General features: G+C 29.8%; 2 protein-coding genes across 2 annotated transcripts; one reads left to right on the forward strand and one right to left on the reverse strand.

Annotated features, from left to right (window-relative positions):
- Nucleotides 1-5,761: 5,761 nt before the first annotated feature.
- LOC149056064 (KRAB domain-containing protein 2-like) lies at nucleotides 5,762-6,889 on the reverse strand. Its single transcript, XM_089227002.1, has 2 exons — nucleotides 6,482-6,889; nucleotides 5,762-6,238 (listed from the first exon to the last, which is right to left on the reverse strand). Exons 1-2 carry the CDS (start codon nucleotides 6,887-6,889, stop codon nucleotides 5,762-5,764), a joined length of 885 nt encoding a protein of 294 aa, XP_089083128.1.
- Nucleotides 6,890-12,721: 5,832 nt separating this feature from the next.
- Nucleotides 12,722-14,702, forward strand: LOC149056065 (zinc finger MYM-type protein 1-like). The gene is made up of 3 exons (XM_089227003.1): nucleotides 12,722-13,908; nucleotides 13,972-14,566; nucleotides 14,679-14,702. The coding sequence occupies exons 1-3, from the start codon at nucleotides 12,722-12,724 to the stop codon at nucleotides 14,700-14,702; spliced, it is 1,806 nt and encodes a 601-aa protein (XP_089083129.1).
- Nucleotides 14,703-19,320: the final 4,618 nt, after the last annotated feature.

Genomic DNA, 19,320 nt, shown 5'->3' on the forward strand with positions numbered 1-19,320 from the left:
TACTAACAGACAAAAATTATACACAAATAATATATAAATAAAAAAAAAAACTAAGCAAGTCGGAAAAATCTATTAATAGACGCATAAACAGTATTTTCAGACACAAAAATTTTAATTAAACTGAAAAAATAACGCATCATAATTAATCAAATAACTACAATCATTTCTCCTCTCAGAATTTTATGCTATAACGAAATTATGCTACATGGTAAATCTTATCCTCTTTTTAAATAGGTATACCAATACTCAGATATTATTTTTTCATACAAAATAATATTTAATACTTATAAGTTTACCTGCGGTATGTAGAAGAAACTACTAAATAAAATAAAGATTTTATTTTTACATCAAATCTTGAATCTGATGATTGATAAATAGTATTATTTATTTTTACTATACATATATCAATTAAGTGAGTGTCGTTACTGGATTACTTGCCACATCATAATATAATACCCTGTAATATTTAAATTATTTCAATTGTAACCAATTATTAAAATTAATTTATATGTATTCAACCACATAAGCCTATTGTACCCCTATGGTATAGATTGCTTATCATTCCAAGTAAAGAAAAAAAACTATGTATCAATTACCTATAAGTATTTATAAAAAACAATGTAACATTTTCGATGATTTATGTCGTGTAACAATGTTACAGTAACATAATAAGTACTATTCTTTTATTTTGATGGATATATAATATATATATTATAATATATACCTTTACATGTTTAGTCTTATAATATTTTTATTATGACAGCCACACACACATTTTAATGGTACACTTCAATTTCAAAAAACTATATATTATACGTCCTACACTCCTACATTTTACAATATTTTTGGTCTATAGTGTATAGTCTTGAACATTATATTATATTTATAAGCATGACCGCGGCTCGTGTGATATTCTGCACATTTAAACCATTACGCAGACGATACGAAATGAACATTTTAAAGGTATATACATAAATACATCACACACGCACAGGATAAAGATTGTTATACCCGAACTTGCGGTGTTTACCAAAAGATTGTCAGCGGAGCTACAGCGATCAATTTTTTTTTGTACGTTACGATTTCAAAGCGACATATTTTTATAATAAAAACTGACATCGCTATGGGTGGTAGAAAAATTTCGTTCATGGCACAAATCCCCGGGCACAGAGTTTACGGGTGAGAAACCGTACATAATAATAATATTATATTGTACGACGACAATTTATGTATTCCATTCAGCGTTATTATGTGTGTGTATAATAATGAATTTGCGGAATAATCGAAAAGGAAGTCACATGTCTTGTGTAATCGTAAATTATATCGCCTTGCCCGTGTATAATATAAGTATATATAGGTACAGCAAGAATTGAATACGAATACATTAAATTATATAGAAAATTCGCTGTACAAAAGATGCGCGTCGAGTCATATATCTGGTGGACTTATATATATTACATATTATTATTGTAACGCGAACCGCTTGCAATGTTCTCTTTTCTCTCAACATACGTCCGACACGTCCATTGTGCGTACGAATTCGGCACTATAATAACATTATATTATATAAAATAAACCAACAATACGAGCGCATATTGCCCAAACATTTTTTCTTCACCGATACCGCACCGCATGGCGACAACGCGTGGTCCGGCTTTGTGGTAGTCCAGTTTCTTGCATAGGGTTGACGACGGATGCTGCGGATACCACGGACCCGGTAACCGTATAACCGCATACATACATGTATATATTATAGACGAGCTAGAGGTGTTTTATCCGACAATGTCGTGTTTATTAATTAGCGTACCTATATATGGCTATGATGCAGGGTGGACATCTGCACTCATCTGCTGCAGTTATATACACGCGTATTATATATATATTATACTGACGAAACTATGGCTAGGTGCAATATACCTATACATTTACAAAGCCGACCGCTAACGGTACCGTAGTACTATTTTTATAAACAAACGAAATAATAATAATAATAAATATATATATATATATAATACAGGGAAAAAGTAGCGAATTAACACAGGACGTTTACCGTTGGACTACACTGTAGGTATATTATAATTAAACAGAATATACTGAGCGCGACGAATCGCGATCGACAGCTATATTATGTCATCTACTGCACGGTTATCATCATCGTCAATCATCGTAAATAGACGGTGGAACCGCTGCACGTTTCGTAATATCGTACAAATTTAAGATTATTTATATATATAATATAATTATTATAAATGAGTAAGTCCACAAAAGACGACGCCAATCACGAGATCGTCCGAGAATTTCATCATCGTCTGGTGCGCTGTTATATATATATACCTATATATTATTGTATTGTACACATCGACTCTCACACAAGCACACGAATACGACTCAACTACATATTATGGTGGTCAATCTAATAAGATTATAAGAACATATATACAACAATAAGGCCTATAGAAAGAACGCCTATGATGGACGATATTGTAGACTCGAAGACTAAATTTGCTGGCGTACCTACCTATATTCAGAAGACGATTGTAGTGATTGCAGAATGGTTAACGGGTATTTTGGTGCAGAATGTTTACAAACGACGCACGTGCAAACGAACTCATTCCAGAGCGTCCAATTGCAAAATTTCGATGCGACATCGTCCGTTATTATTGCGATGATTTATCGTGTGTCACGAATAAAATTGTCGCATTTATAATAATATGGTTGATAACGTGATGGTGGCAATCCAGCAGCATTAACGAGAGGTGCTCGAGCGCTTCACGTATACCAACTCGCCGTATGGTGAACCCATTTACGTCTTCATATGCGTTCCATCGCGCAATGATCACTACTGGTAAACCCTAATTTCTAATTAAAAATTCAAAAAAATTAACTATTTCGACTCCACATCTTGCAAGCTGCACTTCCTATTGGACTAAAATATTTTGTTTACAGCAGTAGAAGCTTCGTTTGAAAATTTTACATTCATTATTATTGGCACTTTTCTCGATACTTGTAGTGTATATACATATTATATAATAATTAAAATATCAAAATTTTCGTGCAGGTGGAGGGAAGGATCGAGGCTAGAATGTTTTTTTTCTTAATTGATACAGCATAAACAACTAAGGTTATTAGCTTGAAAAATTATAATATTTATATTATGCATTAAATTACTTGTATTGAGTTGTACAAAAATGAATAAATTTAAGATATGAAATAATTTTAGTTCTCGAGTCTTCAGATGGATTCAGAACTTCAAATAGGTTGTCTGGAATCCTTAGGCTATTTCTATAATTTCTCCGTGGCTTCGACAGTGTATGAAAATGAGATATTTATTTGTCTGTGAGAAGTTCTTCACAGCAGGACCTGCACAGTGTGGGTTCCTCTCTTCGCATAAGATGCGTCCATTGGACATTTTAGAGTGACCTATATAGAGTCTAATTGAATGTTATGTATCTGCTTTCATTAAATCATAGAACAATAATTATACTATAATAATAACTAGTAAATCGCTGGTTCTATTAGCAGTCTAGTTTGAATTTTAACGAAACCCCTTAAGTGTAAGACACTAAGTCCTACACTAAAAGGGGTCCATAGCTAAAATACTGGTTTCGAGACCATCGATATAATATTACAGTAAAATATACAATATATGTACACATCATTTGACTAACGAAGTCTATGCTGCGATCACACGGGACTGCCGGGAAATTTGAATTGCACTCAAGCTGATTTAGGCTCTCAGTGGCGGGTACAAAAAATATATGTGAACAACTGTTATGCACTTTCTCATGACTCAAACACTATTTGGACTGACAAGGCCATGGCCCGCTAGCTTGTCAATAAAAACACGATTTCATCTGTTTAATAATTCTTGTACTTGTTGTTACAATACTATCTATGCCTATTATTAAATTTTATGCAATTTGAGTGTAGAATTAATTTTTCTAAAATTATAAATGTTATAATTGTTGGTTTAAAACAAAAATTGGCATATAAAAAAAAAAATTAATGATTCCAAATATTTTAAAAATATGAAAAAATTATATAGGTACAATAGGTACATACCTATTTATGACGAAATACATGTAAATGTAAAAATGCCGATTTTATCACAATCATCATTTGAAAATTATTTATTACATTAATTTTCATAATATTAAATAATGTAATGTTGCATATTATGTTGCGTACCATAAACAAATTATGAATTTAATAATTCTCTGATTTCTATATAGATACAATTTGTATAAAAAAATGCATTATCTTGTATTATTTATATAAAAATCAAAAATCTTTAATAAATATTCAATCCTAACCATACCTTTAATGGATTATATTACAGTATTGCTCTCATTTTTCCTATACTCCATTATTCCATATCATAATCTTTTATTGGCTTTTACACGCCCTCATGATCCATTGTTTGCACGACGACAAGGAAAGATTATATTATGGTATTGTATACAACATTTTTTGCGTAAAATTTTCATTTTTAAAAATATAATACGTATCATCTAAACTAAGCACCTGGTCTTAACGATCAAAAGATGTGACCAATGCTTGCTCCGCGTTCAATTTGGAACACCTATTATGAAACGATGTCAAATAGCCGCCAAGGACAGACCAAACAAATATGTTCTTTATATATTATATTTATACATACTCGTACACCAGAGTTTAGAGGTGTGGTACTTATTCATATAACGTATTTAAATGCATAACAATATTGAATAAAATTTAAGTCTAATAAATCACTCATTCTGTGTTGCTTTGTGGACTGTGGGAAATATAATAATTGAAATAATAACCCACTAACCCGTTTATAAGTGGTAGTAACCGATAATTATATAAAAGAATCTGTTTCCAATTATGGCTTATAGAATAAAGATTTTAGTTTTTCTTTTCAAATAACTTATCTATTTTCAGTCATTGGACATCAGTATTCACAAATAAGCGCGAGATTAAAACACAAATTGTCGACTGTTTTCACCAATTCTTCAATTAATTAAAAGTAGATTGGAACGAATTATTTTGTCATTACATTTTTGCAAACTGCAACAACTATATTATATGTAACGGACCAGAACATTTTTTTAATACAAAAAACCATATTTTTCGCATTAAACTTCAGTTCAAAAGTATTCACCCTAATTTTAAATTATAAACTAAATTCTTGGATAAAAATGAGTTGGTGTATTATTTGATCTCAGTATTATCATTAACCACAAGTATCAGAGTTTATAATCATGCAATTGTTTCATATTAATCAATTTTATTTATTAAATACGAACCAAAGCAGCAGTCGATCGTTTCAATGGAATAATGTTTACACACAATGTAATATTATATATGTCGTAGGCATATAGTCAAATCAGGCATTTTATTAAATGCCTAGGCATATAGTCAAAGAATTTAATGTTTATGCAATTTCACTATCCGCCTAGACATTTAGTAAAATGCCTAGTCATTTAATTAAGTGACTAGGCATTTGACTAAATGCCTATTTCATGCCAGGCAAATAATAAAAGAACATTTTGTATTATTTTAAAAATTTAAATATATTTTCTATCAGTTATTTATTGCTATTTTATACATAAAAAAAGCTGTGTATTATTTATTAATATGAAAAACACGTATAGATACTCGTATATGAAATAATATGTTTAATTTTGTGTCATTATGTCAACTATTACTATTGTTTTAAAAATGAAATAATAAAAAATAAATAAAAAGTTATATTATAATTACAAGTTTTTGTTACCTATTACTTGTTGTCACATGTTGTAATTTGGTGGCATTTGCTGGAACATTTAAGATTTTTCTTAAAACACAAGCACCTATTGGTTTGACATTGCCGCTTTCCTGATTGACATTGACATTTAACAAAACCTTGACCGTTGAAAATTGATAAGTTTGCTACTGCTTCACGTATGGACACGTATTTGTCTTTTTGTATTTTGCTGTCTTCTAAACCATTATTTGACACTAGTTGAAGTTCTTCTCTTGAACACCAATTTTTTATTATACCAACTTCTGTGCCAATTTGGTAAACGCCGTTCCGAATGTCTATCACTAACCCATTTATATTTTGACTATCGAGAGGTCCTCGGTCTACTTTTGGAACACTTAATACTATTTGATCACCAACCTCTAGTTCTTTAAATAGTTTTTCACTATTTTCTGCCATTTTTTTAGCTGCTATAGTTTGTCGTTTGTAAGATTCAATGCGGTTAACTTTTATCTGTTTTTCATTATTACATAGCAGACAAATATTTTCAATATCGTTACTATTATTTATAGAATAGCTGCAATTATCATAATGAATATTTCTTTTACATATAGTACATTGGAGTTCACTACCTGATTTTTCACAAACACTGCAGATATTATTTATGTCACAATATTGTAAAATATTTTCAAAATCTTCTTCACTTGATAATTTTTGAATAATTTCGGCAGGTAAGTTTGTAGAACTAAGACCTACCTTCGGTTCAGTGCCAAACAAGGCTCGATATGGCGAACGACCTAAAATTCGATGATGTGAAATGTTTTTTTGCCATTGTACAAAATAAACTCCGATTGACCACTTGGTACTTTTATTGTCTACGACCCAAGCTCGTAACATGTTTTCAACATCTTGATTTGATCTTTCTACAGATCCCTGACTCTGAGGGTGCCGCGGCCGCCCGTGTACTATTTTACACTCAGGCCACAATTCTGCTAATTCTTCAATTATTTTCGCTGTAAATTCTCGCCCATTATCAGATTGAAGTATTTGAGGTGCTCCTTGTTCCAAAAAAATTTTTAAAAGTTCGTGTGCAACTTCGGTGGCTCGTTTTGAAGTAAGTGGTCGAAGATATAAATATTTGGTTGCGTGATCCTGATAGTTCATAACCCATTTAAAATTTCCATCGGGTGTTGATTGGAAATCAATAAGGTCAATTTGCCCTCTTGAATTAAAATCTGCCGATAATATTGGTTTTATAACGACGCCTTTACAAGGTTTTGATTTTTTTTTGTTACAAGTTGTACACAAATTTATAAATATTTGGATTGCTATTCGAGGAATATTGTATTTATTTTTTAAACTCTGCTCAACTTTATCCCTTCCACCATGACCAGTCGCTTTATGACTTTCTTCGATTTTTTCAAAATAGTTTTCATATGGTACAACATAAATAATATTTTCGGTTTTAGTTTTTGGTTTTAAAATAATATGTTTAACATTTCCTACTTCAATCAGATCATATTTACGACATAAATAATATTGGTTTTGAGTTTTAGTTTTACCTGGATTCAATTTCGCATCATTGATTTCATTTAGTGCTTTGTCGTAGTCTTCCTGACTCCATGCCTTTTTTTTATCTTGGTTGTCGTAAATTGATTTTAATTTTTCATAAAACAATACACTGTGTGACATTATATTATATTTTAAAATACAAATAAAAACAATCAAAATTTTAAATATACAAAAAATGTCAATAGGTATACCTATGTTACAATATTACATGCAATCGCGATCACACTACATACGATTTACGTAAACGTAATAGACGTACTAAACTAAATTATTGTACAATTCAATCGCATGTTCTGTATCTTTTTCCGTAACGTCATATTTTTATCGTTATAATCGATAAGATTATAATTTGTCCCACAGTACTCAATATCTATAGATAAGGTTCTCATACAACCTAGTACCAACGTTAATTTTCCAAGGTAAAAACCAATGGAACTTTTATTTTTATTTAATAAGAATATATAGTACTCACTACTCGTACTATAGACTTTACTGACTATACATATATGCTATACAATATACTCGTACCATCATTTATGTCTATCACACCTAATTAGTTATTACCTGAATATATTTATTTTTTATTATTTCATTTTTAAAACAATAGTAATAGTTGACATAATGACACAAAATTAAACATATTATTTCATATACGAGTATCTATACGTGTTTTTCATATTAATAAATAATACACAGCTTTTTTTATGTATAAAATAGCAATAAATAACTGATAGAAAATATATTTAAATTTTTAAAATAATACAAAATGTTCTTTTATTATTTGCCTGGCATGAAATAGGCATTTAGTCAAATGCCTAGTCACTTAATTAAATGACTAGGCATTTTACTAAATGTCTAGGCGGATAGTGAAATTGCATAAACATTAAATTCTTTGACTATATGCCTAGGCATTTAATAAAATGCCTGATTTGACTATATGCCTACGACATATATACCAGACAAAAGGTACATGCACCCATTACACCCGTAGTACTTGTTGATTCGTAGTTAATTATATTTGTATTGTGGTGAAATAATAAAACGCATTTTTGTATAGCATAATATAATACTTGGTCGTCCGACGAAAATGAGCTACCATCACCTCAGTTCACACCAAACCATCTAAACCTCATGATTCCAATATAAAATATATATTAATATAATACTGCAGTATATACATTATATTACTTCGTGTCGTCGTGCCTGTAGGGTTTGTATAGTAGTTGTTGCTGTAGATAACGAAAGCAATGTGAAAAGGAATCGAGAACCCTCTAAGTACAATAATCGGAACACAATGGTCGGAGGTTTACAATACAATGCATCACCCCTTTCATTATAGGACGACGAGAATCTACACTCTCATCGACGAACCGGTTGATTAACTAATATATTATGACGTCGACGCCGAAATCGAAAAATTTTATATTAAATTTACAGTTAGTTTTTGTTTATGGCTATAGTCTACGTTCGATCTATAATGACGCCATTTATTAATTAATATTATTGACATCCGATATTATTTTTATTGTTTAGACTATTGCAAGTATTGAAGTATACGTTATGAAATTTCAAATAACAATGTATTATTATTAATGCCTAATTGGTGATAAAGCGTGAGACGTCTTGGGTATTTTTAGGTTGACAATAAATGTGTAAGTAGAAGTTATATATTATCGTGGTTTACGCTTCAATTGTAATAATTTTTTTTAATAAGCTTAGTGTGAAATCTATCCACATGTAGTGTCCAACCATAAAATAAAAAAAAAATATAAAAACACACGTTAGGTACTAGGTTGATGGAAAACACATTACTGCATATGCAGAGTGTAGAGTTTAATTTAAATTAGATATATTATTTGTTTATACAAATTGTTATTCACTTAAATTTATATCGTAGTAAATGTTCACAATCGAATGTTTATAGGCATAAATGCATAATGGTATATTTGTATTCACTACATATTATAGACAATATATACCTCAATACATCGTATTGTGAACATCATCTATCGCAAACTCACATACAGTAGGTCATACACTTTACCTCACCCAATACCTATACCTACAAAAGTATAGTACCTAAATGATGGTGGATCGGACAGGTCAAATGTTTTACTAATACTCAGGATTTGAATAAAGCTAGGAATCCCTGATTTTGGATCACATTTAGTTACAATTATTACAAAATTTCATGAATATTTTTAGAAAAAAATTGTTTTGAAGGGTATGGGTCCCACTTTGTAATACTCCATTTTAGAGTAGGTATTACACTAAACATCACATTGCATAGCAACAGACATATAATGAATTGGAATGCTGAACTCAGTGCCGTAGAAACCGCGGTGCGAGCGGTTCAATGCACCGGGGCCCCATGTTTCAATTTCTAATATGGGGCCCATACTTAAATAAAATAATATAAGAATTAAGAACCTATAATAAATAATAATTCATAATGTTTTAAATAGGATCATAACAATATAATATTAGTAATATAAATATTTAATGATAATGCTGTTAGTACTTTGTTATTGTTGTCGGTTAACAGTATAGATGTGTGTTGCGATTTGATAAATGTCAATATTTGATTTCTTGTTATCTTTGCAACTAAAAATAGAATTATTGGGAAAATGATTTTGTGCATTATTATCGGCTCGATACTGGACACGGGTTAGATTTATCAGGAATTCTAGAAAATTATGTTTTATTAAACAACTTTTGTGTATCATTATACATCGATGGTTTGATTTTGATACCATATTAATAAATAATAATATTGTTCATTCGCATAGACGCATACCTAGTTGTTATTTGTTTGCACGTTTGTCAATTTTTACATTTTGCTTAAAATACTTATTTTAATCATTTAATTATGTCATCCGTTAATAAAAAACATCTTAGTGGTAATGAAAAACGAAAAAAACGAAGAGAAAATCAAGAAAAACTATCGAAATTGCCAAAAATAAATAACTTTTTTTGTTCAACTTTTTCGACAGATTTAAAAAAAGGTAAGTACTATTAAGTAATATAGAAACAGTTAGATGGGACATGGGTATATAATAAGTTAATAAGTTACATCTTAGATAGATTATTAAGGTTAATAAGTGGGCATCTTTGTTATTATTTTTAACTTGTGAGAAATGGATATTTATCTTGAAGTGTTGTGTTACTGTATTATTACACAGGTACAACGTTATGTAGGTAGGCATGTAGCTACTAGTCTACTCAATAGTCAAACTAATTAATCAATACAAAATATAAAAAAAATACTTAATAAGTACATCACATTTATTTTAAGTTTAAACTCATTACCTATTGATTAGGTACCATAGTGTCCATAATATTATTAATAACCACAATCATATCACCAGGTAGGTACTAGGTATATTATTATATTTAATTTTAATTTAATTGTATCAATATGTATTAATTAAATTTAAATGTTTGAAGGTATTAATGAAGACCATGTTCCTGATTCAAATCACAACATACCACCAGGTACATATTATTATATTATTATATTTAATTGTATCAATATGTATATTAAATTTAAATGTTTGAAGGTATTAATGAAGAGCATGTTCCTGCTTCCACTCACAACACACCACCAGGTACATATTATTATATTTAATTTGAATTTAATTGTATCAATATGTATTAATTCAATTTTTCAATTTAAATGTTTGAAGGTATTAATGAAGACCATGTTCCTGCTTCAACTCACAACACACCACCAGGTACATATTATTATATTATTACAGTCTTGTAAAAAGATACTTTTAATTTGTATTTAAATAGAGATACAAATACAATATACATCAATCTCAAAAGTATTTAAATAGTATTTGAAGTACTTCTTTCAAAAAGTATTTAAGAATAAATACAAATATTTAGAAAGTAGGTAATTAAATACAAATACAAATATTAAATTGGGTTCAATACTTTTTCTCTGATATTTTAACTTTAAATTTTACCATTGAGACTCATTTACACTGTGTATATTATTATATTATAGTTGATAGTTTATACATAGTGCATATACCAGAATTCCAGATTGGTTCTGATACTAACTATTATAGCCTAAGTACTTGCCACCTGGCACCTACTGTGGTGTACTGTAGTATTCTTATATTGTTAATTGGCCATAGCTATATTATCCCACAACTTACAAGCTAGGTATTATTTATTATTGTATTTCATATATAATACAAAATTTCAATGATAGTACTTTTGATTTCTGACTAGAAAAAAGATAATAAATAATTGTTTATTGTATAAAAAAAAATAGGTAAAGTATTTAAATAAAAGTATTTAATTCTCAAATACAAATACATCAAAGACCGTATTTAAAATACTTTCCAAATACTTTATTCGAGAAGTATTTAAAAAGTTTAGTATTCTAAATATAATAAAAATATTTAAATACATTTACTCAAATACTTAACAAGACTGTATCATTATATTTAATTTGAATTTAATTGTATTAATATGTATTAATTCAATTTTTCAATTTAAATGTTTGCAGGTATTAATGAAGACCATGTTCCTGCTTCCACTCACAACACACCACCAGGTACATATTATTATATTATTATATTTAATTTGAATTTAATTGTATCAATATGTATTAATTTAATTTAAATGATTGAAGGTATTAATGAAGACCATGTTCCTGCTTCCACTTACAACACACTACCAGGTATATATTATTATATTATTGTATTTAATTTGAATTTAATTGTATCAATATGTATTAATTCAATTTTTCAATTTAAGTGTTTGAAGGTATTAGAGAAGACCAAGTTTCTGCTTCCACTCAAAACACTCTGCCAGGTACATATTATATCTAATTTGAATTTTAAAAAATGCAATATTGGTACCACATTTATTTAATTCAATTTTAATTATATCAATATGTATTAATTTAAATTAAATTAAATAGTTTTAACATTTAATCAAATACAAGCTTGTATTTTCTTGTAATATTTTGGTAACTATTATATTATCTTATTTTGTATTACCTATGAATATTTTAAATGATAATAATAAATTCTTTATTTCATATGGTTTTTCAAAAATGAGTTAGTAACAGCTTAGTAGCTTAACTGTGTATAATCGGATCATAGTAAAACATACATTTAATTGTTTGTTTAGCTAAAAATAGAAATAAGTGTCTTGTGTATTTACTTTATGTGGATATTTTAATTCTCATCTAATTGTTAAATTAAAAAAAATATATATTGCAGGATTGAATTTGGAGTCAAGCTACCCCACTGATAAAGGACGTTTTGATAATGAAGTAACAGATAGTATTAAAGATCAATACTATTATACGGCCCATGTAGACCAAATATTGAATTCCCTGGTACAAATCTAAGAGGTACGATAAGAAGATTTTCTTCAAATTACTATTTCATGTCAACGAAAATGGGAAGTCGTATTCCAAGGGCTTGGTTGTGTTACTCTGTCATACTAGACAGAGTATATTGTGAAGTTTGTTGGCTTTTTGCTAATCGTAGCAATAGCAGTTTTACTCCTGAATGGATTGATGGTATTAACGATTGGCAACATCTTTCCCAAAAAGTAAAATTACATGAACAAAATTCATTAATACATTTAGAAGCCACAAAACTTAGAACAATTTGGTTAAAAAACGGTACTATCGATAAAGAACTTGAAAACCAAATTTCAAAAGAAGCAAAGTTCTGGAGGGATATTTTAACAAGAATAATAAAAATAATTTTAACACTCACTGCAGGGAACACAGCATTACGTGGGAATGAGTGTAAAGAATACTCTGAAGGGAATTTTATCAGATTAGTTAATCTATTGGCTGAATTTGATCCTGTTTTACAAACATTATTGAATAATAAAGAAAATCATATCAAGTACTTGAGCCCAACCATACAAAATGAATTAATTGGCATTTTGGGATCAAGTTTGCAAGAAATAATTTGTGACGAAATCAGGCAATGTTCTTGTTTTGCAATTATCATAGACTCCACTCAAGATATCACTAAAATTGAACAAGTCAGTGTTATAATTCGCTATGTCTTAATTGATTTTAAAAACCATTTGGTTAAAATTAAAGAATCATTTCTTGGATTTTTTGAAATACATCATCACGGAGCTGTTGATTACAAAAATCTGATTTCTCAAATTCTTCATAATTTAGGTTTGGATATTAATAAATGTAAAGGACAGGGCTATGATGGTGCAAGTGTGATGAGCGGAATTTATTCAGGGTTACAGAAGCGAATCAACGATATTGTACCTAATGCTATGTATGTTCATTGTTGTGCCCATAATCTGAACCTTGTGGTTTGTGATGCAGCCAAGAGTTCTGACAAAGCAATGAGATTTTTTGAAACTGTTCAATCTGTATTCAACTTTTTTGGTAGAAGTGCTCCAAGATGGGCATTATTGGCTCTTGGAGAAGATAATGCAACAGCAGTTCGTAAGAAGGTTTTAAAAAAAGTATGTGCTACACGCTGGGAAGCTCGACATAATGCAGTATTTGCACTTAAAGAAAGATTTGTTGATGTGCTGAAGACTCTTACAGTAATTAGTCTAACCAGCAAGAAAAATGAAGAGATTGTTCAAAGCAAATCTTTGCAAAAAAAAATTGAAAATATAGAATTTATTTTATTATTGTGTGTCTGGGAAAATATTTTAAGATTAGTCCAACCAGTATCCAAATGTTTGCAGTCTAATGATATCAACATACAAAATGCTTGCTCTTTACTTCGGCAAACAATTTGTACACTTGAAAATGTACGTGAAAATTATGACTCTGTATTAAATACTGCAAAATGTATGTGTAATAAATGGGGTATTACCACTCAATCAGTAAGTAAACGACAACGTTATGCTAAATTATATTTTGACGAAGTAGATGGTGACAGACGATTGAATGTAACGGAGGATAATTTTAAAATTAAAATCTTTTTACCGATAATTGACACAGCTTTAGCACAGTTACATAATAGATTTACTGGATTAAATGAAGTGATGAACACATTTGATTTTCTTAACCCATCAAAATTAAAAACTACTGAGGAATCAAGCATAATCAAGTCCTCTTATGATTTTATATTAAAATACAAATCTAACATCAATTCAGACTTTACCAGACAAGTTTTATCAATTACAACACTAATTGGTCCAGAACAATCTGATATCAGAGACTTAATAAATTTCATTATTCAAAATGACATGGCTTGTAGTTTTCCAGATGTGTTAACTGCATGTTTAATATTTCTTACAATCCCGGTAACTGTGGCCTCGGCTGAGAGGTCCTTTTCAAAATTGAAACTCATTAAAAATTATTTGAGAAACTCAATGTCTCAAAATAGACTTAGTAATATTGCAATTCTCAATATAGAAAGAAGTAGAACTGATGAACTAGACATAGAAAAAATAATTGACAACTTTGCTAATGCTAAAGCAAGAAAAAAAAATTTTTTGTGTTAAAATCAATAAAAAAATTATATATTGATAACTGATTTGTATTGTTTTTTATACCTAATTGTTTAAATTAAATATTAATGAAAAATAATGGCCCATACGCACACATAGGGGGGTTCTAGGATGTTGTAATCACAATAGTACCTTCAGGCTTCAAATTAGCACTCCCAGTTCCCATTTAATAACATATTAAATATAATTATTTTTAAATATTTTGAGTAAATATTACATTATGTACAGTATAGTTGCTTAATAGTTTAAATAAATAAAGAGTAGCGATTATATTAACATTTATATAGTTACTACTTTATTATTATGTATTAGTTATTAATTTGTCTATACAAGTATAGAAGTATAACTAGGTTATTAAAGTTTTAATTTATCATATTTGTATTATAATTAAAAAATAAGAATATTCATAAGTAACAATTTAAAATTATTGTAATGCAGTTTATTATATTATTAAAGGGGGTATTGACTGTGAGCCCCCACAGACCTGTGCACCATAAATTATTCAAGCACTCTCTACATTCATACCCAATGTGCACTTAAGTAAAGGGCCCACAGATAAAATTTGCACCGGGGCCCATCTAGTTCTAGCTACGGCACTGGCTGAACTATTGATTGTACCTAAGAAATTAGAGATATTAGCAAAAAAGTACAAGTTAGATACTTTTCGTTACTAAATAACAGTTACAATATTTTGAAAAATGTACAAAAATTCCGAACATGGGGTGCCAAGTGCGTATAGATCTGACAAATCCATTAAATTTTATTTTAACCACTCAAATCGCTCGAATCTTTTCATAATATATTTCAATAATACACACTGTACTATAATACAGTGTGTATATTAACGAAGTAGAGATTCATTCTCTATTCTTTAGGTGCTCGTTGTTCAATAGCCATCCCCCGCGTGGATGGCGCCAATTCCTTAGTTGGGTGCAGTCAAAAAGAGCACATTTAAATATTTGTCCTGCAGAAATAGGAAAATAGCACTACAATAAGCCACGTAACATCGTATTGTATTTTGCGCAATATCCGTTAACACTGCATAGTCAGTCGCATTTTTACAGCAAAATACCGTTATGCTTACAGACGCCTTAACGCCTCGACATTGTTGTTAAAAGAAAATTATAAAATGTAGGTATTGTTATAAAATGGGTAGCTAAATAAAGAAAATGATTTATCATTTCAATCAAAAATAAACAACTTTATTACAAACATTCACTAAGTGTATCCGTAATGTTAAACTAATTATTTTTAACGATACTAACACGATGATAAAATATATTGTAAACAACTAATAAGTAAATATTAATATCAAAACGATTTTTAACGGTTTTGAAAATGTTTTTTTCAAAAAGGTACGCAAAGCAATTTTTGAGGACGTAACTTATCCACAAGCAGGTGTATTGTGTATATATATAAAACACAAGTAAAATTATCTCAATTGCTAAGCTTACAAAATTATTGGTAAAGTTTGGTTTTTCTACTATTAAGGAGGGAGTGAGTGGACACGGTTTTGGAATATTTACTGAATCAGCTTGTATCCCATATAACATTATTATAATACAATATTGTACATTGGCTAACGCTGCTGCTGATTTTCCAACACGATTTTTTGACTTTTTCGTCTTTTTTTCCTAACAATGACATAGGTACTACGCAATCTTACGTAGTTCCACAGAATACGTTTGTCACAGCAGCGGTGACCGAATTTGCGTTCTGCATCTCTTCGTCAACGATAGCTGTTATTACGTCAACGATTATTAGTTTTGGGTTAGCGTCCTATTGACAGTATTGTTATTTAATTGTTAAAATATACGTATGGAGATACAAGTTCAACAAACTCGCAGGGCGACATCGTCATCTCCGAGGACGCACAACAATAATGTTACACGCGTCATTTGTATTATAAAATTATAATAATATAATATTATAATGATGTTCGCTATTTTTACTGTACATTGTATATATATATAAACGCGGGCTCGCATACGTGGTCACACAATAGGAGACGTCTTTGTGCAAACAAATTTCTAGTTTTCCACGTATAGATATTATAATATTTAACATAATAGCAACAATACCAATAAATAATAATAACAATATTGTTATATGGACCAACTCGGCTGCTACGGGTCCAGCAAGCAGACGATCGCATTATACTATCATCGCGAGCGCATTATAATATTTATAATGACATGTACGCGCATGCACAATACCTCTGCAATACAGTGTCTATACACACACTATCAAACATTATACTTAACTTTAACTAGTCAGGTGTATGCCCGTAATAAGGCAAACTATATAATACATACGCACGGTATATTATAATAATATTATTACGATACCCACAGGAGATATAGGTATGTACACATTGTACACACAATATCGTTATGCAGCAGCTACTGTCTACAGTCGACGAATTTCGAACGGCGCTGATGAACACTGCACGGCGTGTGTGCATAATACATAATAATATAATATGATGTATAATATGAATTCGAGACTACCTATACACTTTTGGTGTATCGATACGGCGACGGTGATGTATACACACAATATAATATTATAAATAATAGGTACATGTGTACACAATATATTTTGTATTGTTATTTTGCCATATGCGACGGAATATATATTTTTAAATAGGTACCTACCTACGCGCGAACGTGAAAGAAAAAAAAACACCGTGTAATCGTCATATTCTGACGAGACGATCGATGAGAACCGTAGAGGATCGTGACTTATTGAAATAATACGCGAGTATAGAAGGACACGACAACGTCAAGCCCCAGTTGCAGTCACGAGTCGTGTTTAAGTGTATGTACCACCACCTTTATATAATGCATTGATAATTAATATGTATGTGTGGCGAGTAAGTAATAAAGTATAATATATTTTAATTATGCTCACACTAATCATCATTATTGCAGTATTGTACGTGGTAGGTGTACCTCCTAACATACGTACCTATTATTACTGTCAATTATATCTCTATATATCATCATATTTCTAATTCAAACTCGATTTTTATTTTATAATTAGTTTTGTTATATAGCTTTATATTTAATTATTTGCGCGCTTTAATATCGGCTGCTTACATGACGCTTCTTCGACTTGTCGAAAGTATATCTGCTACTGCTGTCAGTCGACTGCTTATTGTCGGCTCGACTGCAGCAGGAATCGGCAACTCGCTTAAAATGGAGATTCTGCAATTTCCCCTGTCTTTAACACACACATGTACAAGATATATATATATTTACATTATATAAATTATACCTATTTTAATAACCCGCGGCATGAATTACCCTCACCTACTAAACAATATAGAAAAAAAAATGTATAAAAAATAAATTAATCGACGAGATCAAACCAGCTAGATGTGATCTTTAAGTAGGTATGTGTTTTTTATGATGTATGATCGCAAAATATTCCTTTATCGTGTTTTATACGGTTGTTATTGTTCTATTATTTTACATTTTACCTTTCCACTGGCTGTCCGTTTTTCGTTTTTGAAGAATCGACCACCACCATCGGAAAAATATAAAATACAACGATACCGCAAAACAACAAAAATATACGCATCAACATCGCACGAACCAACATGTAAACATATACTCAAATAACAATAAAATAGAGCAATACGACGCATGCAGTGATATACACACGTCGAACACAAAACGACTTCACAATCAATAACAACCTATTGTTTTATCATTATCAACTTTTGTAAGCGACCAGTATAGTATATTTACTGCACACACATTTATATATATATACTGTAATAACTCTATATAGTCCACTATAATAATGATAATAATTTTCTGGGAAATTTGGTGTATAATGTGTTGCCTATGACTGCAGCTATAAGGCTTTAACATTGGTGTATAATAATCATAAAATATTATACTCGCGTAATCACTTATTACATATTTTGGTATGATGATCGTCATTGAACATAATTAATAATGATCATTATATTTAAAATTAAAGTTTATTTGATAGTTCTAAATAACATTCTATCATTCCTCGATTGTTGTGGACAACTATCTGAAATTATTGACAGAAAAACCGATAGAAAATCAATCGTATAGTGCAAAATAAACAATATTGTTGCGGGAAAAGGAACGAAATTTGATACCAACTGTTTTTAATTTTTAATAAATTAAATAAAGACAATTTTTTATGTTCTTGGGTTCGTAGTAAGTGATCATTAGTTGAAAAAGTACTGGAAGTTTTTATCTTTCAAAAGTCAAAAGTTCCACTTAAATGTAATATGCCTTCGCATGACTTTAAATTGACCATAAATTCAATTTACTTTTAAAGTACAATCTAATACAAAAATATTTTAGACTTAGAACGATGAAAACTAAATTAATTTTTAAATAGTTATATAAAAGAAATGTAGATAATATTATTGTACAATAATGCATTATTAGTGTACAAAACTTTCAGACAAGTGCATATTTCATATTACTTCAAATTCGGATTTACACACTTGACCCAGTACCACATTTCTCTCGGCCCTCAAGTGGACCCTTGACAAT

Source organism: Diuraphis noxia, unplaced genomic scaffold (genome assembly GCF_037042655.1).
Source record: "Diuraphis noxia isolate RWA-SAM2 unplaced genomic scaffold, SU_Dnox_SAM2 contig0004, whole genome shotgun sequence".
NCBI classification, from domain to species: Eukaryota; Metazoa; Arthropoda; class Insecta; order Hemiptera; family Aphididae; genus Diuraphis; species Diuraphis noxia.